This window comes from Amblyomma maculatum, unplaced genomic scaffold (genome assembly GCF_055883805.1).
Source record: "Amblyomma maculatum isolate TAMU_Amacu unplaced genomic scaffold, ASM5588380v1 scaffold_13, whole genome shotgun sequence".
Taxonomy (NCBI): Eukaryota; Metazoa; Arthropoda; class Arachnida; order Ixodida; family Ixodidae; genus Amblyomma; species Amblyomma maculatum.
In genome coordinates, this window is record NW_028146738.1 from 26238276 (window position 1) to 26265356 (window position 27081).

Below are 27081 nucleotides of genomic sequence, written 5' to 3' on the forward strand. Positions count from 1 at the left end.
TAAGTATCAATCATTGATAGTCAAGACACAGATACTCTTCCTCATTGTCTGTGTAAAAAAAGGTTCAAACAAAGGATCATTAAAATGAAAAGGCACCGGGGTGTAAACAAAACGCGCATCTATTTTGTATCGCTCTCCTGTTCAGCGAGCTGGAAAAAAAAAACAAGGATCCAGAGTGCTGTCGTTACGAGCGCATTTAGTTGACAGCTAGACGTTTATCGGCGTGACAGCTAGGAAAAGGCTGAAAATCGACGCAAACTGCGACATTTTCTTTTTTTTTTCCGTTCATCTTCAGACACTGCGAGCAATGTGACGCACATCACATTTTACTGTGTTTATATACAAACGCGTTTTGAAGCTTAATCGCTATGGGAAGCCAGAGACTACTCATTTTGCTCCCTTAAGAAATCTTTGTAACAGTGACGCTGCCAGTGACATTATCTAATCAAGATTTCAGCTCTCAGTAGCCCAATCGCATCATGACTGTTGTGCTTCACCGTGAGATTATAGTTCTTCTCTAAATACATATTGCGTTGCTCTGGTGTGCAACTAAATACACGTCATGCGATGCAAATAGATGTTTTGACAGCACGACGGCCCGTAGCACAGACCACGGAGAAAGCTCATAACGAAATGAAAATTCTACCGTCGACTGCAAACCCTTTTGCGGTTTTTCGCGGCAACACCTAGTCTTTGAATATATTTGTTTTAACAATGACAATCCAAACATTTTACGCTGCACTTATAAAGATATATTCAATATACTATATACATAACGGCGACCAAGATGGATTATTTGCGAGCTGGGGTTTTGCGCGGTAAGACTTTTAGAGAGAAACAGGCAAGGTTTAAGTGAGAGAACCTGTTTTTTTTATTTCTGTGGAAGGATCAATGACCACTTTGGAGTGTATAATATTTTTTGTTTAGTTTAGTTTGTGAGGTTTATTGTCCTAAAGCGATTCAGGCCATGGGAGATACCGCAGTGGAGACTCCGGAAATTTCTACACCTGGAGTTCTTCAACGTGCACTGACATCGCAAATTACACGGGCGCCTTGCTTGTCGCCTCCAACGAAAAGCAGCCACCGAGGCCGGGATTCGGTTCCGCGTCCTTGGGAACAGTTGTCGAGCGCCGTAACCACTGCGCCACCCCGGCGGGGTATGTCTCGAAGGATAGCAAACAAGAGGACGTGAGGGTCTCGTAGTACAATGTACTAATTATAACGAAATGTTAAGGTTGTGGGGGAGTTGTATCAAAGATACGGTAGTAACGATGCCAGACCCCTACAGTGATCTCTTTAGACATAATGACTGGGTAATGGAGGCCACAACAGAGACCTCGGCACCGAAACATGCCGGAGCGTCACTATATCTCCGCGTAATGACAGAAGTTAAAACATTTACACGTACTTACCTCACGACAGTTCGCGATTTTGATGGAGAACACCATGACGTGGGAAATGCTTTACTAGGGCCGAGTTTGTAAAGAACAAAGCGTTTATTATTGATCTGAGACCCCCCTCCCCAAAGAAAAAAGAACGGCTCTTGATAATTTTGAAATAATGTAGTCAAATGTTTTTAACTTTTGTTAGGGCTTTGGTCGGTTGGTGAATGAAATGCACATTATTCAGTGACGCATCGCTAGCTGGCAAGACCCACCATCTTCTGGCATTTGTGATTTAGGCTAAATCTTTTCTGGGGAGCAGAATTTATGACGGCAATACTAATGCTGGGTTTAACAAATATTATTATTCAATTTACAAAGGAACGCACGAACCAAAATCCTAGCGCATTCCTCGATTCTTTTAGTAGCTTTTGCATGAAATAATATAGTCACCGACCGGTGACTCAGCTTTAGTCCTTAAAGAAACTATGTCAAATAAGTGAAACATTCGTCTTGCTATCAGTATCGTTAACATAAACTTCTCGAAAAGCCTTGTGGGCTCTCTCGGCGAGAATACCTTATTACAGGTCATCTAAAAAAACTGCACAAGGCAGACTGCGTAAAAGATACCTGTATCCCAAACCTACTCTCTTTCCTGCTTGCTGAACCTATGTGTGACATTGACTGCCTCCTCAATAAGCCGCAGGCTCGAAGTTATTACTGCTTTGGCTGAAGCATATCGAAGCAGTCCAGCTGCCGCTTCAGTCAGCCGAGCATTCTGAAAAGGGGCAAGCTGTGCTCGGTGCAGCAGGGTTCGGTACAAGGAACAGATAGAAAGATAGCGGGAGTTCATGTGGGGTGTTGTATTCAGACGCAGGAAGATTTCGTGCAGAAGGAGCACAGCTGCTATCTGCCCGTAAGCATAGGCTGGCATAAACATCTGGCTGTAGACGCTATTTCCCTTTCCCACGTGCAGCGGGCTTCTAACTTCACGTTGCATATCCGTACACTCTCCACAGTGCCCCGTGCCACTCACTCAGAGCCATCCCTGCAGTCCCCGTTGACGGATCGCTCCAGAACAGCCTTTTGCGGCCAGGTGAGCACGGTAGGCATCGGCCACCTTAGCGGCATGGACACAAGCTGGGCCGAGTATACCGTGTTTGCGGTGCTCATGGGAGCCAATTTCGGCCTGGGCCTCTACTTCTCGTTCTACCGGCGGAACCGGAAGTCGACGGCTGACGAAGTGTTCCTGGGTAGCCGCTCGCTTCACGCCGTGCCACTAGCGGTGTCTGCGCTTGCCTCCATCATGTCCTCCATCGGAATCATCGGTATATCGGCGCACATCTACGCCTACGGCACGCACATGTTCTGGAACCAGGTTCTGGCTCCCCTCAATGCACTCATCGTGGCACACATCGTGGTGCCGGTATTCTACAAGCTGAGGGTAACCTCCGTATTTGAGGTGAGCCGAAATGTCGTTAAAGAGGCCTCAGCGTGTACAAATATTTCGATTCCACTAGTTCAGAACGTTGATTGACTCAGTAGCATCAGCGTTTGGGCGAGTTGTTTAACAATATAAGGGTCGAGAAAGCGCTCAAAAAGACAAGGACAGTAGAATAAGACACACACGATGTGCCCCATGCATGTGTGAGTGTTATTCTGTTCTCGTAGTATTTTTTGCTCTTTTTTAATCTTAAAATAGTGTATTGAACAATGTAAAGAGAGAAAAGGGCTACTCGACTGCGATACAAAGAAAGGTACAGAACACACTGCCTTCCTGGAAAAAGACATTGGGCTGTATAGCGCCGCAAAGAACGTGCAACGAATAGTAACTAACCGACATAGAGCGATGAAAGATCGCGGTGTCCAGCTCAGACCGGGCTGTATAAAACCAGCTGATAGGCTGGGCGTTGCTGATAGCCACAAGCTCCCGGTCACCCTGCGCGATATTGATCCGCCCCATCAGTATGCGCAATAATCATAAGGCTCAAGAATTAATAAATCATTTCACCACCACCTCCACCAAGGAACTTCTGGAGCCCTGTTCCCCACTTTTCCTCTGTGTTCCTCTCAGTCTCATGGTTGTCATTTTTCGAAACAAAGGAAGGACTTTTCACTCGCTGCATGTTCCAAAAATATCCCCTGTCATGTCGCTGGCGGTTTTCCCTCGAGTGTTTGCACCAAGGCGGTTTTATAATATAGTAGGGTCGGGTGGCTGCTCCACAAACCTACCTGAAAAATTAATCACCCTTTACACCAGGAACAAATAACCATGAAAAGACAAATTACATGGCAAAACAGTTTCTCATTGTCAGTGTACAATATGTGAGATGGTGAACTGGGTGTTCTCTATTTGAATGCGTGCCTGTTATCAGTACTGTAGCGAATAGCTATAGATAGGACGTAGAATTAAGGCTGCCTCGTTGAAGAGCCGCAAGGAGTCTGTTGTAACTCACCTTATTCGGATAGGCGGAACTTGGGCCCCAATAATCGAAAATGCTGACTGTAATGCGCCAAGCCCTCGAAGGACCTGCATATGCCGAATCATGACACGCGTTATAGTGCATATGCCAAGTGCAATAAACAAAACAGAGTTTCAGTTCTGCCAGTTGTCCATGTGCCTTTCAAACCCAGGGGGCTTGTTAGGTGGCCCTGCGGTTAACTTCCATCAAAGAGCGATTGTGTTCAGCGATCAGCGATTCAGTTCAGTTCAGTCGTTCAGTCGTGTCCGACTCTTCGTGACCCTATAGACCATATCACGCCACGATTTCTGGTCTCTCACTATCTTCCTAACATCACATAACTTCATCTGCAGCGCCTCGAGGATGCCATCTAACCATTGCGCTCGCTGCCTACCCTTTCTCCGGTGACCCTCAACTTTTCCCAACATCAAATCTTTCTCCAGCGACTCCTCTCTTCTCATCAGATGACCAAAGTAGCTGAGCTTTAACTTTAGAATTTGGCCCTGCAATGAGCAGTCAGGGTTCATGGTCGCCAATATCGACTGATTTGATCTTCTGGCAGACCAAGGAACTCTCAAGAGTCTCCGCAAGCACCACATTTCAAACGAATCAATTCTTCGGCGGCCAGCCTTCTTCACAGTCCAACTCTCGCATCCATACATCACAACTGGAAAGACCACAGCACGAATTATACGGATCTTGGTTGGCAGTCTAATGTCACTGCTCTTTGCTAGGCGGTCAAGGCTAGCCACGGCTCTCTTTCCCAGAAGCAGGCGTCTCCTAATTTCTTGGCTGCAGTCTCCTTCCGGGGTAATCTTGGAGCCCAAGAAGAGAAAATCTGTCACGGCTTCCACTTCGTGTGCCTTGATGCTCGAGGAATTGATAGGGCAAGACGCCATGGTCTTTGTCTTTTTAAGGTTTAGTTTAAGCCCAAACTTCTCAGTCCCTTTTAGTACGCGCATCAGAAGTCTCTTGCGTTCTATTTCATTTTCTGCCATTAGAGTGGTATCATCCGCATATCTAAGGTTGTTGATACGTTTACCAGCAATCTTCATTCCAGCTGAAGACTCATCCAGACCGGCCTATCTTGTGATGCACTCAGCATATTGGTTAAATAGGCAGGACGACAGTATGCAGCCTTGTCTCACTCCTTTTTTATTCGGAAAGCAATCAGTAAGAGCATACCCAGTTCTGACTGTGGCATCTTGGCCTTCATACAGGTTCCTGAGGAGAGAGATGAAATTGAACTGGAACTTCCATCACTTGGAGAGCTTGCCACAATCTGCTGTGATCTACGCAGTCAAACGCTTTCGCATAATCAATAAAGCAGAAGTAGATGGGTTTCTGGAACTGTCTTGCTTTTTTCATGATCCAGCGAAAGTTGGCAATTTGGTCTCTAGTTCGTCTGCCCTTGTGAAACCCAGCTTGTACGTTAGGAAGCTCCCGATTCACATATTGCAGCAGCCTACCTTGGAGGAATTTCAACATCACCTTGCTAGCATGCGAGATAAGCGCGATCGTGCGGTAGGTGGAATAGTCTTTGGCACTGCCTTTCTTTGGAATGGGGATGTAAACTGACCTCCTCCAATCCTGTGGCCACTGCAGGGTTGTCCAAAATTGCTCACATAATGTATACAGAACGTTAACAGTGTCATGGTTGAGGTTTTGAAGCAACTCAGCTGGAATGTCATCAATTCCGCTAGTTTTGTTCTTAGCAAGGCTGGCTAAGGCCCATTCAACTTCACTCTTTCGGATGCCCGGCTCGAGAACATTAATCACAACCGTCTTATGTTGGGTTTGCACATCCGGGTCCTTCTTGTACAGTTCTTTTGTGTATTCCTGCCACCTCTTCTTTATCTCTGAGGCTTCAGTGAGGTCCCTGCCTCGTTTTTCCTTTATCACGCCCAGCTTAGCACATAAGCTTCCTTTGATATCTTTGATTGTCTAATACAGAGCTCTTGTGTTCCTCAATTGACTGTTGTCCTCAACTGCTTGGCACTCTATGTTCAGGAAGGCATTCTTGTCTCTCCTTGCTATTTTCTGAAAATCCGCATTGAGAACCCTGTATCTTTCTCTTTCCCCCATAACTTTTGCCATCCTCCTTTCTTCAGCTATTTGCAAAGCCTCTTCAGATAACCAGTTTGCTTTCTTGCATTTCTTTTGCTTTGGAACTCCCTTAGCAGCAACTTCTTGTACTATATCTCGAACATCAGTCCACATCTCTTCAGGCTTTCTGTCTTTAGATCTAATTCCTGAAATCGATTCCTCACTTCCACAGCATATGCTGATGGAATTTGATCTAGATCATGCCTAAAAGGCCTTCTAGTTTTCTGCGTTTTCCTCAATCGAAGCTTAAATTTGGCAACAAGAAGCTGATGATCGGTGCCACAATCGGCCCGATGCCTTGTTTTTACTGCTTGTATAGCGCTTCTCCATCTCTGCCGAAAAAGAATATAATAAATCTGATTCCTGTACAGACCGTCCGGTGAAGTCCATTCTACAGGCGCCTCTTGTGCTGCTGAAAATGAGTATTCACTATGGTCAGGTTGTTTTCTTGACAAAACTCTACTAGCCTCTGCCCAGCTTCATTTGGGTCACCAAGACCTAACTTGCCTGTAATTCCGGATATTTTTTCACTCCCCACCTTAGCATTCCAGTCTCCTATGAGAAAAAGGACGTCTGATGATGGAGTGTGGTTTAAAAGGTATTGCAGGTCAGCATAAAATCTCTCAACGTCAGCTTCTTCAGCAGTAGTGGTTGGTGCATAGACTTGGATAACTGTTATGTTGAAAGGGTGACCTTGGATCGGAAGTGAAATCATTCGGTTGTTTTGGGGGTTGTACCCTAGCACTGCTTTGCCCATTCTTCTGTTTACTATCAGAGCGACCCCATTCCTTCTCCTGGATTCGTGCCCACAATGAAAGACATAGTGGTCGCCGGAATTAAATTCTCCCATTCCGGTCCACTTGAGCTAGCTGATACCCAAGATATCAATGTCCAATCTGTCCATTTCTCGCTTGACCACATCCAGTTTACCTTGCATCATAGATCTTACATTCCAAGTTGCTATGTGGTATCGCCTTGCCACATCGGACTTTCCGGTCGTTTACCGACACATCCACAACTGAGCGTCCTTTTGGCTTTAGCCCAGCAGCTTCATTAGTCCTGGAGCTACTAGGAATCGCCCTTTGTTCACCCCGGTAACATGTGGGACGCCTTCCAACCTGGAGGGCTCATCTTCCGGCGCCCTATCATTATAGCTATTGTGACTGGCCATAGAGTTTTCTTGGCAGGAAATACTGGAGTGGGTTGCTATTACCTTTTCCAGTGAATCACATTTTGTCAGAACTCTCTGCCATGACCTGTCTATCCTGGGTGGCTGTACACAGCAGACCTCACGACTTTCTGCCCTGTAAGCTTTTGCTATCGATAGTACACGGTCGTCGACATTTAGGTTGAACACGCGAGCACGTGGCCTTCTTCTTCAGAGCATCAGCGTGTCCAACTCGACTGCGCTTCGAAGCGAAGTGACAGCCCATGTTAGGCACCACCTCTTGGTATGTACAGGGTCATCCACTTCAAGCTATAACACGGTAGCTGTTTTTCAAGCAATATTGCATGCGACGCATTCGCATATTGATACAAAGCGATGCAAGCATAGAGGGACCCGGATGTACTGTTCAACTTAGCTTACCATGTAGCTTTATTGCGTGGCCGGGTCGGACGCAATGACGCTTTGAAAGCAGTTACCGTGTTATAGCTAGAAGTGCACGACTGTACTTGCGCTGCTCTAGTATGGTGTGCGGCAGTGCTGAGTGCAGCAGCGCTTCGAAGAGAGCGATCATCTCCTTGCATGTTTCCTCTAAGAGTGGCTGACCTTGTAATTATAATACTAGAGCATCACGTCCTCCTTTCCTGATTTAGTGTTTTATCTTGTTTGCCGTTTTTTGAGGACTGAATAGCGCCAAGATGCGTCTTAGGACTACTAAAAATGCCTGTATTCTCAGTCTATAAATCAGGAAGAAAACCCGCTAAGAGGCGTACCTTGGGTGAGAAAAAAAAAATTACCGACGATTACGTTACTTCCTAATGCGAAATTTGAGCGCAGCAAATAAGCTGTTTCACCTTTTCGATAGATTGAGGCAAAGAAATCGAGCAACACATGTATGCGCTATCACAGAATTTTTTAGAGCGCGCGAAGAAAGGAATGAAGTTCGAGCCGGCGCTTTGACAACCGGCGACTCACAGGAAGAGGTGGGAGGGGGGCGGCGTGTACACCCAGCGGCAAACGATGGGCGCAGAAGCGCGCGCAGCAAGCGGACAACGCGATAAAGGGAGGAGGGAAGAGATAGCAGCGACTGACTAATGCTGCTGACGCCGATAGTGAGTCAACCCCAGCTGCGGAGTTGGTTTCAGGGACAACGCCGCCGATGCCGACGCAAACAATATGATACCCTCGCTTCCGCAGCGCCAAGAACCAGGTCTAGCCGTGGGAAGGTGGTCACGTATTCGTCGACGTGCCGGGGCCTACGTGAAATAACCGGCGCGTCGGCAACTGAAGAGCACCCTATCCGCCACACAGGAACAGGGGGGGGGGGGACCTTCCCCTCCTCTTTCTGCATGGCGGCGACGGTGTTCTATGCAGTCACTTTATCTTGACTCTCTAGCGGCGTCAGCGGCATCCAGCGGTATCAGTCGGTCGCTGCTAACGCTGGGGGGATGAAAGGGGGCGGAGCTGGTCACGAGGCCAACGACGACGCCGACGCCGACGCCGACGCGAAACCCAGGAACGGACGCCAAAGAGCTGCGCTCTAAAAGTGTAAAAGATGGCCGATCCGTGCGTATAGTGCTAGCGTGCCGCATCTACCCATCAACTAAATGTTCCCGTGTGGAATTTGCGCCAAGAAAGGACGAAAAGTGTAGCTGGAAGTAGTAGCCGTCAGCAAAGAGCCCTTCCGCGCCCTTAAATATATTTCCAACTGAGCGGCAAAAGCTAGACTAAGATATAGTTCTTGATTGGGAAACAAGATTTTCACAAGTCCCTGTAGCTACCACTTTGTTGAAAAAAAAGTAATTGTCACTCGATAAAAAAAAATAAAAAATCTAGTGACGAGATTGGTGCAAAATATCGGGCAAACAGCACTCACCATAATATTATTTGAAGTACTTGAGCATAACTTAGCACTATGTACCCTAATTAAGACGGGTAGATTTAAGAGGATCTGCAATAGAAATGAAAATAGGAAGTTTCTCGCCCGTGAGGCGCAATGGCGACACGGCTACTTCCCCTCCCGCATCCTCGCACTAACCTTCGCTTTGGTCTGCGCGCTGTTGCTCGCCCAAGGAAATAAGGAAATCAGAGAGTTTTAGAGCAGTGTAGATCTAATGTCACTAACACTGCCGGACTCGATCGTCACTTGACTGTTAAACCTACTTTTTATTTATTTATTTATTTTTGATGCCCTCAAGGCCCGGGTTGGGCGTTGCAGAGGGGAGTGGTATTCAAGGCAAACATTTTATGAATAAGAGAGAAGCACAGGAAAATATATAAGGGTACAAATCGAAAAGAATAAACAGTGCAAAATTAATCAAGTGGGAACACCATAATGTGCAGTAAGAGCACTTTTGAACAGATTTATATTGGTTATAGATACTAGCGCCGCAGGAAGGGGGTTCCAATAGTTGATTGAACGCGGGAGGAATGAACTGTAAAAAGCGTTTGTTCGACATGTCGAGGATGCGATTTATGACGATGGTCCACACGAGGTGATATGTAGGAGGGAGGCTGTAGAAAATGACCGTGAAGTGTACTATGGTAGTATATTTTATATAGAAGACATAGCAGGGGTATCTGACATCTCAGGGAGAAAGCAGGGAGGTGTAAGGTGTTTTTCATGTTAGTTGTGCTGGCTGTATGATGGTAATTACTGAGTGTGTAACGAGCAGATCGATTCTGAATGGCTTCGACCGAAGTTATTAGAAAATCAAGGCCGGGTTCCATACAGAGGCAGCATATTCAAGTTTTGGATAGATAGATAATTGTTTTGTATAGTTGAAGTTTAAGGGATGAAGGAATGTTTAGAAATTGTTTTTTCAAATAGCCCAACGAGCCATTAGCATTGTTAGTTATGTAGTTGTGCGGTTCCCATGATAGGTTAGAGGAGATAAAGATACCCAAATATTTGTAGGCTATTACCTAATCCAGTGGGGAATTCTGTTTATGGTAAGATGAAACCTGAGAATTAGTACCCGACACATGCATTACCTTACATTTTTCAGAGTCAAGATTCATTAACCAGTCTTGACACCATGCTGTTATTACGTTAAGGACAAATTGAAGGATTTCTTTATCTTCAGAATTGGTTATTTCGCGATAAGTTACACAGTTGTCGGCAAAAAAGCTAATTCGTGATTGAAGTCTGTTGAGTAAGTCATTTATATAAATTAGAAAAAGTAAAGCAGCGACAACGGAGCCTTGCGGCACGCCAGAATGAGCTGGGATGCAATTTGAGTATCTTTCGTTAACCATTACATATTGGTAGCGATTAGTGAGAAACTTCTCAACTATGCAGTGACATTAGGATCTAGGTTTAGTTTATTTAATTTGTAATGCAGTACACTGTGAGATACCTTGTCAAAAGCCTCTAAGAAATCTAGAAAAATACTGTTAACATTACCACCTCGGTCGAGGACACTGTGAAGAAAATGAGTGAATGATGCCAACTGCGCTTCACACGTGTAGTGGTTTATAAAGCCATGCTGGGAACTATGGAAGAACGAATGATAATTGAGGTGGGCAGCAATTGTGGACGATATGATATGTTCAAGAATTTTGCAAGGGATGCTGGTCAATGAAATTGGGCGATAGTTGTTACCATGTTTTTCACCTTTTTTATGGATGGAAACCACCTTATTCCCCAGTCTCTAGTTATCAGGTATCAAGCCCGCGGATAAGGACTGCTCAAAAAGTTTTGTTAAAATAATGGAAGAGTGACATTTAATGTTTTTAAGACATTTTGAGTAAATCTCATCAGAACCAGAAGGAGAATAGAGTTTCAGGTTATCAATAAGTTTTTTTCACACCTCAAGGATTGACAGTAACAGGAGGCATCTGTGAATACAGATAAGCGTCAAAATAGGGCTTTAGAACATCTTTATGGCTGGAGAATGACGTTGCGAAAAAATCACTGAATGCAAAGGCACACTGATCATCAGTCAACGGTACAGCATCGCTAGAGTTTACAATCACATCATCGCTGTCAGGGCCTTTTACAGTTCGCAAGAATTGTCTAGGATTAGAGTATAGTAGATTGGGGAGTGTGTGTTTGAATAACAAGCATGTTGATTCACGTTAGGCGCGAGTATAAGTAATATTTGCGAGGCGATAGGCCTGCAAACGTTTTGGCAAGTTAGACGTTTTAGCTATATGGTACAAACTCTTTTTTTTATTGGCAAGTATTGCGAGAGCTTTGTTAAACCATGGTGATTTAGTGGTTCTAATTACCCGCATGGGAACGCATTTTTTAACAAGTTCGGCTGCATTGTTTTTGAACAAATGCCAGTTTACCCGCAGACTGCAATTCTCGAATTTGTGCAGAAACACAAAAAATAAAGACAATTCATATTCAATTGCTTCGTAATTTCTCCGGCCATAATTTCTGAAGATCTTTACTTTTTTTTTGCGTACGCATGGGGCTGAAAAACCCAGTGTATTTTCAAATAGAGAATGATCGCTAAAGCCAGGAAAAATGCTTATATTTGAAACTGATTCAGGAAACGTTGATAATATAAGGTCAAGCATGACTTTAGAATGGTTGGTGCATCTTTTAGGCTGTGCGATCAGTTGAGAGAAATGGAAAGCTGAGCATAGATCTACAACGGACTTAGATTCTGAGTCGGTAGGATTATTGCTGGGACCGTCCACCTCCAAAGAAATATTTGAATAAGTAAAACCACGTATTAAAAAAAAAAATAGGAGAACCAGGAAACCGTACACAAATAAGATTAATTACGCCATAGAGATTATTTACAAAATCTAGATCTCTAGCTCGTCGGTGGTCGAAACATGCACCAATGATGAATTTTCTATTATTCATGTTTAATAAAACTTATACAATTTCTAGATTGCTTGCCACGGGGATTAAGCACGAGGTTAGTTTGCAGTCAACAGCAATTAACACGCCGCCACCTGATCTGCAATCTCTATCGTTGCCGTAAAATTTGTAGCGTTTGCTACATTCCAAAATTTCATGGTCATGTATTTTACTCGAAAGCCACGTTTCTTTCAGTACTGCTAGTGCGCAGCACATGAATGAAGAAAAATGCTCAACTGATCGCGCTTCTTCAGGATACTGCGTATGTTGGTGTACACAACAGAAAGCTCATTATAAGTTCCACGACCCCTCTGTGACCGCTAAGGTGAGGAGACAGAGGGCTGGTCGATGTTACCTGAAGCCTCGCTGGACGATAGCGTACGATCAGTTACAGGCTTTATATTAAAGGGAGGCTTGCTAACAGACGATTCAGTAACAGGTTTAGAGACAGGGTCGTAGAAGTAACACTGGCCATTCATTCGTAGCCGCTTGTATTTAAGCTGATATGATGAACCACGAGGTTTAGCAAAGTCCAGGAGGATTTCCTGACAAGCTTGAATGGTTTAAGTCCTGACTTGCTTGACATATACATAAGACATGGCTCTGTTAAGGGATACATCTGCTCTCGTATGTTCCGAACGTGCTCAAATTCGCTATTGTATTTTTGGTATACCACGGTTAGGCCACTGGATTTTTTAGTTACCCCTGAGGAGCAGGAGCAGAAGCAAAAACATGGTGTTAAGGGAAGCGGCAGCAATGCAGAATCGTGTACAAGTAGTAGGAAATTGGCATTCGAGTTCTCATATGCAGCCTTGCCTACCGTCTTTTGGAGGAAGATACAGTCGAAGAACAAAAGCAGAAGATTACGGGGTCTTGTTGTGAAGTCGGTAAACCTGGTCGATACTCATGTCCGGCTGTTTACATCTATGAGCAGTTGTAGAATGCGCTAGACGCAATAAAGTTCATGCTTTCAGCTACTCCAGGCGAGGAGACTGACTGTAACTTTTCTTACACTTGTATTGGACGCGCTCAAAATCATGTTGAGCTGAAGTCCTGTGTCGTGTTAAGATTTTCTGGAGAAACCATGTACTATGCGGGACCGGATGAATACCCAAATTTTCCAGGCGGAGTTATCAGCCACCTCTTGTTCCCGTTGATCGAATGAAGTGGAATCTATATAAAAATTTCTGATTTCCTGGAAATCTAAAATCTTCCATAAGTTTGCTGGCTGCCAATGGCCAATTTTTTGTTTCTGTGGCCCTAATCAGTTGGACACTTTAAGTTATTCTGTTAAAAAAAAAAGCTACCACGATACACTTCACTTACAGGTCTGGTCCCGTAGATCCTCTTAGAAATATAATTGCGACATTATGTGCCTGCTGCGACCATCCACAAGTGCTTCAAACGTTTAACACTACGAGAAAGACATGCGAATAACGAGTCAGTCTTATTTCTTGCGCTTTGTGCCACAGGAATAAATGGCACGATACTTCGCAGATTCTGTCGCCATTGAGCAGTGTAAATGAAGAACTTTTATAAATAAACACAAAGACCTGATGAAGAAATTCATTGCTCGGTTAACCGCTTCACTGCCACTCCAGATAAGTCGTGAGATTCCCCACACGCATATCCCCTGCTAATCCCGACTATACTCGTGCTGCCTCCTTAACTCACTCCCTGCCACTCCTGATACTACTCCTGTGAAAAGGTATATTGCGCGAATGACGGGCCATCTATCGAGAGGCCACATAAAACATAGAACTTGTTGGCTAGATAAAAAAAAACAAACGCAGCACCCGCTTCGAGCTACGCGTCATCATTATCATCACTGCATCGTTTCGCTCTCGTCTCAGCAGAGCAGTCGCGGTCTAGACCACTGCAGTCACGGCTAGTAAACGTGTCAGGTGCGACTGCGCCTTGACGGTCGAATATATCCCGAATCTCTTCATGAGTTCTGACTATTATGTCAGGGACAACGATGAGGTAGCTCAGCTAAAGGACTAGTCGAGAGAACACTGCGATGAAGAGTTCCTGCGACCAAGAATCCAAGGAAGAAGATGAAACTCGACGAGCGGAGTGAAGAATGTTTACATGACCTGCAGAGCATAGCAGTGCATTACTAGCAAATTTGCACGGAGCTAATGTGCAAAGGACGAGCCCGGCCAGCATACAAAAAAAAAAAAAAATAAAAGGAAGGAGTTCAGAGTAGACAGAAAAAAAGTTACCAGGGAAAAGGTTAAGGCGATATAAGGCGAAATTAGGCTGCAGAGGGGGGGGGGGGGGGGATACAGCAGGCATGTGCGGCTGTCTGCAGTCAGAAACGCTTCTTGCAACGTAGAGGGGTGAGCGGGCACTATTGTTGTGTATAGTCAGTGGAGTACCACAGCGTCTAGGCACAAAGGAAGTGTAACCGAACGGGGTGGTGCTGGAATTTTCTTTAAAGGGGCTTGATGACTTCTTCGGCTTTCGTTTGCCTGCACCACTTCCTCTCTTCAATATATGCAGTGCAGCACGCAGTGTGTGCTCCTGGCGCAGTAGCCGTCTATTGCCTCAGCTTCAGCGGCAGGCAACGCAGAATCCTAACGTCCACGAAGTGCAGGTTTCGAAGCATCGCCGCTAGGTGTCCATGTTTCGGATTCGAGCACGCCGTAACGCTTGTGCGACAGGAAGGTTTCGTGATGCCGGATTTTTTATTGGATCTGATACAGACAACAATACGAAGCCGATCTCACAGCCGACCAACATATCGGCTTGATATGCGGCCACTGTGGCGACCAATATTTTTTTAATCCAGGAATACTTCCGACTGCCCTTCGGCAGCCCAATCAGGAGCGGGCAGCACTCGGAGGAAAAATACAAAATAACAACCATATAACAGCAGCAACAGAGAGATTTTGCAACAGAATGATACAACTCATTTAAAACCAACGTGATGTTTAACAGCAAAGAGAATACGCGCTAAGATCTAACGCCTGAGTGAACAAAATAAAAAAAAAAAAACATTAACCGAGTTACACTGCATGACTATGTTATTGACGCTGCTACTACACATGGGATGAAATAGGGGACAGAGGTTCTGTTCATAACCGTTTGGTAATGTCGCGTGGCAATCGGTTTTATACGAAAATGGTACGTGGAAGGAAAGAAAATCAATAGGTTCGTGATTTTCCTTTCGGTGTAAAAATATCTTTTTTTTTTCATGATTAATTTAAACAGAGCGAAGGACGAAGACGAAGATGGAGGACACACAGAGAGCTCTGTGTTTGTTGGGTGCGGGCCATAGTGATGTATTGGATATAACTGTGAAATTTTAGTTATTTTTTTTGCATTGTATTGAACAACATATTTAGCAGGTGCACTCTGTGAAGCGACTCAAGCGTGGGAACCTCAGATCTGCCGAGCAGATAAAATGCCCAGACCTGCAAACCTAAGCGTAGTAAAGCGGAGTGCTTTCGTTCGGACGCCTTCAGGGCTCTTATTTGGTTTTTGTGGCGGGTCCCATGAAGCGTTGGTGCATTCGAGCAGGGACCTCACAAGTGATGTGTATACTGTTAGTTTAGTCTCGGTCATGAAATTTTTTAGATAATGCTTCAGAGCGAAAGCTTGTTTGCCCGCTACTGAGACAATGGACAGGATGGGTGCTTTATAGTTCAGGTTGCTGCCATCGCTGCAACGAGATGTTTTAGTCATTGAGTTGATTTGAAGGTTATTAATATTTAAGCGCATTGCAGTGGTTGTTTCTATCATTTCACGGTCATTTTGCGGCACTTCGAAATTTTTATAGCCGTCTGCGAGATGCATCACTAGCTGGAAACTGCTGCTAAGTAGTCATTTAGGTGCGACTTATCTTTGGCGGATGCAATACCTTGCTTTGTAACACAGCGTAAATGCGAATTGACGAACAGGTCGTTCAAATAAATGAGAATGAGAAGCGACACAAGGAATGCGCCCTGGTGGACTCCTGAAAGTGGCGGGAGTTTTGGGGAATGAGTTCAGTTACATGAACAAGTTGTAAACGTTGTGTGATATAGAAATCTAGCAGTTTTGCTACTTGGGAATTATTTGACGACAGCCTAATTTTTAGCAAAATATTGCAGTGCGATACCCGATCAAGCGCTTTTTTAAAGTAAGTGAAAACTAGATCTACCTCTTTACTGTTATTTAGTTTCACTATAATGCCATTTGTGATATGAATAAGCTGCGTCACTATCAATAGACAATGCCCAAACCGGGGTGAGCTAGACAAAAAACTGCTTATCTCTAGAAATGACCTTCCGTGCTTGAAAATAAAATGTTATATTATCCTACTGGAAGAATATAGCAAGGTAATTGGATTGTAATTCATTATTCAAAGCTTGACGTCTGATTAGTCAATATGCCCCACGTTTTCCATTTTCCAGTCATTTGGAACTACTCCCATCCTTTAACTTTCGATGAAAGCTACGAAAGGGTATTTAGCGCACTACTCACAGCATTCGCAGATGAAGGCGTTTAGGATTTTGACTTTGACTTTCATGACTTTGTGCGTGGTCCAAGGACATGGCTTTCTTTAGAATAATATTCTTGAGCGGCACATGCAAATACATTAATCAACCGCACTGTTGAATGACAGCCACAAATCGTTTACGCTTGCACGGCCATTGGTGTGTTTGCTTTTATTCTTCAGCAAAGGAGTCATGTGTCCGATTAGGCAGATCTAAAATGCTCTCATTCTGTCGCATCTCGAGGTTTGAGACCTAAGAGTTCTCGACGTAAAAAAAAAAGAGGTAAGAAAACGAATTATTACATTGTAAACGTAGAAGTGTGCTGTCTGAATCGAATTTAGTGCTGTTCTGCTTTAATTGAACGCAGCGGTATAATTGTTTATTACAGTACTTGAGGATGCGCTACGGTGACACAGTTGGATTAACTTCCTGTGTCCTCTACTTCTTTTTGAGCGTAAGTACTGTTCATACTCTCTAGGATGGTCAGCAGAGTGATAAAATTTTACTCATTAGTTGCACTGTATGTTTGTATCTTATAGCAAACCATGGGTGCTGTGGCAATATTTCCCGCAGCGGCCGCTGTGGCAACAAGTAAGTAGACGTAAAAGATCCCTGCTTATTGAATAAATAACGCTACACAAGCCCAGAAAACTCCAGCTATACCTGGGCCGCTTCATCGGCGGCTTTGTAGGAGCTCATAATCACCTTCTTTTTTTTCCTGTTTTTTTTTTTTTTTTTTCACTAGAAATGATATGAATTAATTTTACTTTGATTTAAAACTATTTATAGTATTTATCCCATTGTGCAAGTATTGCAATACACCGTATGTAGAATTCATTCATTCCTTCATACATCTTTGCAAAGGTCTTATATCGTTACTTTGTTCTGAGGCACAAGAATATTTTTTTTTTTACTTGCATTTAATATGTGACTGATTGTTACCACCAATTAAGGGTGTGAAGAAAGACATTTGTTTTTACATTTAAATGTTTGTGTGAAATATGAATGCGTGGTGTCAGTTGCGAGATCTGGCCAAGTGAACATGAAAATATGTCCTATTTCAGCACATGCTTTCGCGGCGGCAGTGTTGAGCATAATGCGGATATATAAAGCATTTCATTTGTGAGATTGTTGTCTGAACACTTCGTTACTCTTGCAGTTTTTGGCTTGTCGGCTAACTGGTGTAGCTTCACGATTGGTTTGGCTGGCTGCATCTACACCGCATTGGTAAGTCAGATTTTGTGCTATTTCTATATGAGACATCGAAAGCAAACCTTTCAGTACGTCTAGGTACTCGTGATCAGATGCCGTAGTTCACCGAAGTAGTAGACGGCATCTTTTCAGCGGTATATGCATGGAGGAAACTTCACAGCTAACGCCAGCACGATATATGCCCGTATAATATTTTATTACCAGTTTGTTTCCAAATTCGTGCATAACACCAGGAAAATTTCCCGAATAGAAATTGCTTCTTGTGGGCTCGTCTGTATAATGCATCAGACATAGTAAACTTTGCGTGGATGAGTGAGTTGTGTTGGTCATACATCCTGTTTTGTGTTCCTTGTTTTCGCGTAACCTTACCATTGACAAAAGGAACGGCTATGGTGTAATAAAATAGGGGTCGTGAGATAACTGGAACGCCGAGGTTCCGACAAAGGACTGGTTTACCATGCCTAGTAAATGTCAATAAGCGATTTTTAGAGAACCCATATCATATTGAACTAGACCGAGTATAATCTATGCCTTATATATAAAAATTATGAAGAAGGTTAATGAGGACTACAACATGATGCCTTGGATAAGTTGATCTCTGTCTCATCAAAGAAGCCTTAGATTTAAGTAGATGCCATTTCTCGTGTCCGGACTCAGTTTGTGCACATTGAATTTGCTCTCAATGCTTAAAGCAAAACAGACACTAAATGTGGGCGTTGTGTTTTTCTTTTTGTAATAACGCATAAGACGTTAGTATACAAGGATTGGTTGTACGTCACAATCGCCAACCACCACCACGTAATTAATAATAGAACTTCTCTTTTACATGTGTGGGGGATGTTTGTCGAATGACATTTCTGTAACTTTCGTGCGAAAGTTGCGATTTAATCGCAGCTTGGCTACATTCTCTGCTACTCCTCCTCTTGAGGCAGTCAGGCTTAAGTGTTGTAGTGAATTAAATTGATGCTGCAGTGATGACATTACATAGTCCTTTTTTTCGTGCCTCACAAGACCTATACTGATTTCTTACGTCGCAGTCATCATTTGGCTGTTGAAACCGAAACCGCTTGAAAAGAGAAATTTCATGATACATCATTTACCTGTTTCAGGCGAATACGGCAAGTAGGTCCTTGTATACTGACGTCTTACGCATGGTTAGAAAATAAGAAACATTCTACATACTTCGTGCCTACGCACCACATGTTCAGGATAACCAGAGTAAATGAGAAGCTTTTAATTCAAGAAACCTGCGTTGGGTCTTTGGATAGAGCAGGCCGATTTGCCGTTGCGTACTTGAGTGAATGGGCACGTATGGGAGAAACTGCCTGGTAATTTATTTAATACTGAGTATATGTCCTACAGCGCGTGCCACATTACTCGCGCTGCGATCTCTTAGGTCGCGTAGAGAAGCGAATTTCGATACACTGTGCACGCTCGGACATTGAACTGCTGCTGCTTGCTGCGAAGCCGATGAACTCCCTAGTATTTGAATGATGTCGTTTTTTGGCTTTGTTGTCTATACGAAAAATTCTGTCATCGTTAAATATTGCGTAACCTAATCATTGCTGTTATTTGTTTTGAAGTGTTTCAATTTCATCTATGCTTTCTCCAGTTCCTCTGCCAAGCCTATGAACTTATATATACTCATGTATATCTGACGGGAGTTCCTACGGTGCCAACTTTTTGAATCTATGGTCAATTATGTTTCTTTTGAACAAATCTTTAAACCTTCAAAGCGAAGCTTTTTCGCGAATGGTTTGCTGCCTCACAAATGGTTTTATTTAAGCTGTAACTTACAGGTTTCATGTCCTTAACTTGATTCGGTTTACTTGTGAGCTCATTTTTTCAGTGCACGAGTAGAACTGAAAAAGAGGTAAGCGCCGTAAACACAATTTGACTACCCGCAAGGGTTGTACTGTACGCATTATTTTTTGTGCTCGTTTTGTGCCAGCCACTAGTCCAGGTGGTAAGAAAATAGGCGTATGAGGGCTAGATCACGGATCTGAATCTTGTTGATGCGACTTGTGGAGCGCATTTGGCAAGCACTCACAGATTATGACTAGCAGCTTACCGGTATCGCTCAAGAGGAAAGTATACAACAGTTGCATCTTACCTGTACTCATCTATGGGGCTTAAACGTGGAGGCTAACCAACAGGGTTCTACTTAAGTTGAGGACAACCCAGAGGGCTATGGAACGAAATTGGTAGGGGTACATTAAGACATAGGAAGCGGAAGCGTGCAGACTAGGTCAGAGAAATAACTCTAGTTACCGACATTCTGGTGGAAATCAAGAAGAATAAATGGACATGGGCAGAACATGTAGTGCGAAGAGAGGATAACCGATGGTCGCTTAGGGCAACGAACTGGATTCCAAGGGAAGAAAGCGTAGCAGGGGGCGGCAGAAAGTTAGGTGGGCGGATGAGATTAAAAAGTTCGCAGGGGTAAAGTGGATGCAGCTAGCACAGAACCGCGTTAAGTGGAGAAATATGGGAGAGGCCTTCGCCCTGCAGTGGGTATAGTCAGGCTGCTGCTGCTGCTGCTGCTGCTGATGATGATGATGATGATGATGATGCGACTGCATTAAAACAGATTAACTATAAAAAACCAGTTCACTGAAATTGTGGGGCAGATTAAAGAATCCCAATTGGTCTACCATAATCCGGAGCTCTACACTACTGGGCCCAGAGTGCTGAAAAGACAGGAAAAAGCTGTGACTTAAACACTTCATTTACTCCTTTGAAGGTCTTGCGGAGTCCTTAGGTCGCGCATTTAAGGCGCAAAGCATGCCTCAGGTATAAAAGTTGAAAAGGAACCAGTAACTAAACCATTATTCACGGATTTGATGACCTGATTGGCTATTTCAAGCATTTGTAGGTATGGTGTGGTATTGCATAGTATGGTATGGTATGGTACGGTATGGTATGGTATGGTATGGTATGGTATGGTATGGTATGGTATGGTATGGTATGGCATGGTATGGTATGGTATGGTATGGTATGGTATGGTATGGTATGGTATGGTATGGTATGGTATGGTATGGTATGGTATGGTATGGTATGGTATGGTAGGGTATGGTATGGTACGGCATGGTATGGTATGATGTGGCATAGCATGATTGACTGCCTTGTTTATCGACTTTAGCTTCCCAAGTAGACATCAGCTGTAAAGGGCGTCGTAGTAGAGGATTCTAGAAATTTCGGCCACCTGGAGTTCGCTAACATGCACCGACGTCACACAGTACATGGGCGCGTTGCGTTTAATTCGCCTGTATAGCAACGCATCTACCGCTGCCAGGATCGAACACCCTTTCTCGGGGTAGCAAGTCGACTCCTTACCACTGAGCCATCCCAGAAGAGCGCTATAATATCATATACAATGGTATGCTATGGCATGCTATAGAAGGATGTGGCTACGAATTACAGTACTTGGGGATTGTTATGGGTACGACCACACGTGCACTTTTGGATTTCGCCGCCATCGAAATGTGGCTGTCGCGACCGCGATTCTATCTCGCGTCCTTGCACTGTGCAACCGAAAGCCACATTGGCGAAGCCACCACATTGGGTAAGATCTACGAAATCCCAATTACCCTTAGTCAGGGAAGAAGCGCGCGTTGACCCTAATAATGAATTGGGCACTGCTACCTTTCTTGGCTTGGAGTGTAGAGCGGCGAACCCAGTACGCAAAGATAATATTCACGTTCGAATTCTCTTCAAGAACACCTTTTTCCACGTGCCTTCGTTTCGACTTAACAAAGAGTATCATTGCTTCAAAAGTGGCATATTCGCTTCAATACTGCTGGGATAGTGAATGTGGCGGTAAGCGAGGAAACTGTCCTTAACATTTTGCAGTGTACTGCAACGAACACTGCAAAGAATCACCTCAAGAGGGTGAACAGCCTAACCTTCTAGGATTAGCTTAACTACGATCCTACGTTCCCTGGACTTTTGAAGGCGCCTTGGCACGGTGGATCAGTGGTTGGAGCGCTTGGTTTGAGCAAGGGACCCGGGCTCGATCTCTGCCGCGACGGCCGCGTTTCGACGGAGCCGAAGCGCAGTGCTATTTTGCTTGACTGTACTTTGTAGGAACAGACAGCAAATACAAAAGCAGCGCAATGCAAAACGCCAGTGTACTTTGCGATGTTAGGTAATGTTGAAAAACCGCAGGTTGTTACACTTATTGGGAGTTATCTACTACACCATCTCTCATAGACTGAATAGCTTCAGGACGTTAAGCCCTATGAACGAAACTAAATCTTTTGAAGGTACTATATGGTAAAGAAGCTCGGCTACGTAAAAGAAACAAGGTTCACAACCTTCTTCTGAAGTATGGCGCGGCTACACCCTCAAACTTTCGCTTAAAATCTTATTCAGCATCGGCAGCGGTGAAAACAGAAGCAAGCTTGTAAACACAAATTCTCCAAGGAACTCTTTTCTTACATCTTTATCCCGAGCGGGCTTCCATTAAAGCAGCTATCAGGACTCTACTCAGTACACTCATAACCATTACACTGGCACCTTCTTGAACATTATAGATATCTCAGATACGTATACCCACGCCACCGTTGAGAACTTCCTCTGTACCAAATGTTTGAGATGGTGTGGGCTCGAGAGAGTTTGTTATCCCGGCAATTGTTTCAAGTGGTTTGGATTTTAAATAAATTTGCCGAGAAAAGATCCCAGTATTGCGGTCAACCGCACGAGAATATTTTAATGTCGTCATTCTCAGAAAAACTCCCCCTACGTCACTTTTTCCATAGACGACGAGCATTGTCCTGAGTACTATTCTGGCAAATCATTACTGTGACTAAGGGGGATCTCCGATTTGCGCTAGGCAAAATATTGAAAAGACAACATATTTTTGGCAACCAACGATTAAACCGTAGTAAGAGCTGCAATTTAACTTCTAGAAATATGCATACCACTTGCAGTAGCCTCAATACTAATTAAGAATTTTTTTCACTGTACAGTAGCATATTAAATACGTTTTCAAAGTAAATGCATAACCCTGTGTATGGTTATTCTTTTCTGTGTGGAATGTGCCTATACAAGGGCTATACGCTTCAAATATTTCTGTCTCATTTCCCTCCGTTTCCTGCCGCAAAGAAAACGAAATTCACTAAAGTGCTTTAAGGATTTGCTTGTATTATCCTTGTCTGATGATATAATTTGCCAACAGCAGGAATATCTATGAAATCTTACCATAGTAAAGAAGCCGAGTGATCTTTAAAATATGCGAGCGAGTTTTCTTTTCTAGTAAGCCATGCAGCGCTCCTCTCCATTGCAAAAGGACGCCCTGCACGAGCGGATGCATTCCGCACTTCGCAGTATGTGCATCCGCTCTTGTTTCGAAAGAGGTCAAAACTGGGCACTGCGTACAGCGTCCAACGCAATACCATCATTATTATGCGCGACATGTACAATAGGATCCAGTTGGAATTGCGTCTGTGCAGTAATTATCGACAGGAAAAGGGAGCGGCGGGTAAAATCTGAGAGAAAGTAGTTAGACGAGGTTTGGTCCCCTTCGTGTACACGTTGACAGGAAGGTCGGGTACGGAAGACAAAGGTGCAATGCAAACTTTTCAACACAAAAGCACGCTCTGTTTCACCGTTAAATAGAGCGCTCGAGCACTGCACACCAGAGAACAAAAATGCAAATTTGGCAATTGTTCATGTGCTTTCGGGCGCAATATTTGTGCTCACCTCTAGTTCCGTCGAAACGTTGTCTGTGCAACACAGCAGCTGCAGCGGGGTTTTGCCTTGTTTGCAGGGAACTGCGCTGCTCTAGATGACGGTGCTGTAGAGTATACTATCGAGCGCAATGTGGAAGCATGGTGGTGCCTACGGAAAATCGGCGCGCATAAAAACGAAGTGAAAAGGATTATGCTGCTCCGGCAGTTGGATGCATTCCTTGCGTCGTCAGGTCGACGCAGCCGGAAAGCGTAAAGCCTCGACCGCACGGAGGGTTTTTAGCACTCAAAATAGCACCTCGTGTTAAACGCACACTGCAAAGCAGTCAAACGTGCCCATCGCGGGCGCAAAATGCGGGCGTGACAAACGCCCGTGATGGTACACAAGATCAACTGCGCCATGCGCCTTGCATCGTCACACACACACATCGTCATGCAGATATCGGTGATGCGACAATGCCTTGACCATTTGGTCACTTTGGTGCTGCTGACAGCAGACGACGCATGGGAGAAAGCTGACATCTGGAAGAGAAAAACAATTTTCCTCTTGTTTCCAAGCGTTCTGCTTGCCGGCTTTGCCGGGCCTTTGCAGCCACACTGCCGGCCGTGGCAAGTCATAGCTGAGTGCTATAGTACTGCATGGAATGAAGAAAATGAAAATTGACGAACGTAGACTTCGATTTCAAAAAACTTACATAAGTAGAAGCGTTTCTGCAGTTCAGAACACAGCATTGCGAAAAGTAAGGAAGCAACAGAAAATAAGAGATGGATCAGGAACACACAAAAAACTAGGACGTATTTATAAGGGAATCCTAAGGCGCCGACCCCTTTAGAACTTTTTTCTGGTTGGAGGTCGACGAGCGCAAAATTCTTCAATAGAAGCAGCAGCGTGATAAGACATGGACGCTGAGCTATCTCTTTACGACGTTTTGACGCGCATTATACGACTTTGTCGAAGGCTTGGAGCACAGGAGGTCTGCTCGTAAGCCATGTAGTCGAGTTCTAGTGACAACTGTAGAAATCTCAGTCTTCGGAAGCGGCAGGCCCAGTGTTATCACTTTCAAGACATTTGAAAGGCTCGGGACACGTAGAGAGCAACTACCAAGAAGCGAACTTCTATAGTCGGGAAACTTTTGAGAGTCTTGCGTACAAGCGCAGTGTCAAACGTTTATATAGGTCGGTAGGCTTGTGTTAGACATTACGATCCACATGCACACATGAGATAGAAAGGGCAAATCGATTCAAGCAAAATGAGTTTTACTGAAATAAGTAAGTAGATGCACGAGCACTACACACGTTGATATAAATTGCACGCAAGACAGGCTTCTTTCAAGTTTCAAAGTTTCGGCCTATTCTCACTTGATATTGTTGACGAGATGAAATGGCAGAAGCTTGGTCGAGATACAAGCGATGCATTAGAAATTAACCTCCTGCCTCCTGTCGGGAGGAAATGCCAGTGTATGCTTCAAATATCCAGCAGGCTTGTGCAACATGTTTAAACGCGAATTGCGTGGTTCAGCTTCACAGACTGGGAAAAAAAGTATGAGGGATGCCTTGCAAGAGTGTTCTGGATTAATTTTGTCGATCTGGAATTTCTTAGTGGACGTGGCCATCGCACAGCAAACGGCCGTTTTTGTATTTTACCTCCACCAAAATAAGGCTACCGCAGAAGTTATTGAGCACGTAGCCTCGAGATCAGCAGATGAACGGCAAAGCCGCTGGTCCACCGCGGCGGTTTTTTCAATTCGTGCTTTTATGTAACGGTTTCTGAAAATCTTAGACCACAAATCTTAACCTCATCAGCAGTGCATTTTTCCTCCTCCTCTTAAGAATTTATTTATTCAACATTCATTGTAGGGCCCAGAAGGGCATTGACTAATGGGGTAAAAAACATGAACAGAGCTATTGTGCTTACAGGGCTTAATGGCGAAAATTATACAAGTTTTACTCTGGTATACTCAGTGCGAAGCTCCGTAAACTTTTGCATGAAAATTGAAAATATTTCTATGGACCTAAGAGGTCTACCGGCGATTGCGTAAACGTCTAAAAGTTCCGGAGCCAGACTCCGCGACGGGAAGCTCCTTGTTTATTTCTCCGATGAAGATGAAGCGCTGTTGTGCGATAGGCGCAGGTCTGGAAAAAAAAATGTAAAAACAGCCAAAGAGCAAAATGAAAAAAAAAAAACTGTCAAAACGCACGAAATAGCCTAACTATAAAGAAATGAATACTTCCTGAGCTGGGGACATGGAAGAATTTGCTGCCTTGATTAATAATCCCTAATTAATAAGAAGTGATTACGAAATAAACCGACCAAAATTATCTGTATGTAATCCAACAAGGGATACTTGAACTAGAGCTAGTAAAAGACTAAGTCGACACCTAATTAGCAAAGAATTTTAAGGGAAAAGTAATTGGTTTAGGTGGCCAAACGTGCTGCGATTGTAATCAAATGAACAGTACTTAAACTCGGATAGTAAAATACCACATAGTGGTGCCTAATTAGAAGCCCATCAATAGCATGTCACAGATCTATTTACCACTACCCACCTCGTGACCCACTTTCATGGTTGCAAAATGAGCATAAAACATTGTCCGAAGCAGACTCTATCACAGATTTTAAACGGCTCGCTTCGGGGGCTGAGTGGCTCTGGCACTCGGCTGCTGATCCTGAAGTGGCGGGGTCTAATAAGAGCGGTGCGTGGCCACATTTAAATCGAGGTGGAACGCAGAATCAAGTCTGTGTGATGTGTTGCCGTTCATTAAAAAAAAAAAACTGCGAGAAGGTCTCAATGAAGTCTAAATGAATGCGGAGCACTCGATTACGGCGTCTCACGTAGCCCACTTGCCACTGCGACAAGTTAAGCTCACCACTTTATAATAAGAATCTAATATGCAAGTGGGTCACTACAATGCGCCATTTTAGGGACGAGGGCAGCTCTATCCTACTACGTTTTGCAGTAAAAACCAAATCTCTGGATCTTCCCAATTATATTAAAGAATGCCCTATACGCTTTTGTCGAGGACAAAATTGTGCTTAACAATCTTCCCGCCCGCCCCTCCATTTAAACTCCTGGCATCCTTACCGGAAAAGACTGTTTGCCTTGAAGTGAATGGCGGCGTAGCGTAGCTTCTCAGATCCGTGCCCCAAAATTCCTTTCAGCTCACGCATTTTAGTTCCGAAATTTGGCAGGTGATAGCGACGCATGTATTTCGTCTTTTTTTTTCTCTCTCTTTTCGAGCTTCTAAAAGCTCTGAATTCGGTGACAGCCATTATTGTTACTGAAGCACGATATCATATCGACATAGGTAAAGTTCTGTTTACCCTCAGTCATCCTTTAAGCATAGATGTTTCGTGCGGAGTTAGGAAGCGGTGGCGTAACGGTAGAACATCCGCCTCGCATGCAAGAGGGCCGGGGCTCAAATCCCGGTGCCGCGCAATTCTCCACCGGATGAAAAAAAAAAAATCCGCGTGTCGATGGAATTGCATAAACAGGTTTGGGGTGCGACCTGATGCCGGTGAACACCTCCGGCAACGCACTCCCTCACCAGAACAGGAGTTGGCCACCCTGGTGCAGTAATTGGCCGCAACCTCCTATAATAAGCTCCATAAAACCCCGGCCCTCAGTCACCAGCGGCTGCGGAACAACTGACCACGGCGGCGGTCAGACCTCTGACGCAGCAGGGGGTGCTAAGAAAGCCTGGCTCCGCTGGACAGGCCGCCATTGGAAACTGACCCTGGCAACGTTTAATGCTAGAAC

The 27081-nt window shown here is 44.3% G+C and overlaps 1 protein-coding gene across 1 annotated transcript in view; it reads left to right on the forward strand.

Annotated features, from left to right (window-relative positions):
* Nucleotides 1–479: 479 nt before the first annotated feature.
* The window catches only part of LOC146172403 (putative sodium-dependent multivitamin transporter), a 34420-nt gene continuing 7818 nt past the window's right edge, over nucleotides 480–27081 (forward strand). Inside the window, exons 1-5 of the mRNA XM_084585766.1 lie at nucleotides 480–498; nucleotides 2402–2844; nucleotides 16810–16875; nucleotides 16961–17012; nucleotides 17581–17648. Coding sequence (XP_084441892.1) covers nucleotides 480–498; nucleotides 2402–2844; nucleotides 16810–16875; nucleotides 16961–17012; nucleotides 17581–17648 — 648 coding nt within the window. The remainder of the gene's footprint in view (nucleotides 499–2401; nucleotides 2845–16809; nucleotides 16876–16960; nucleotides 17013–17580; nucleotides 17649–27081) is intronic.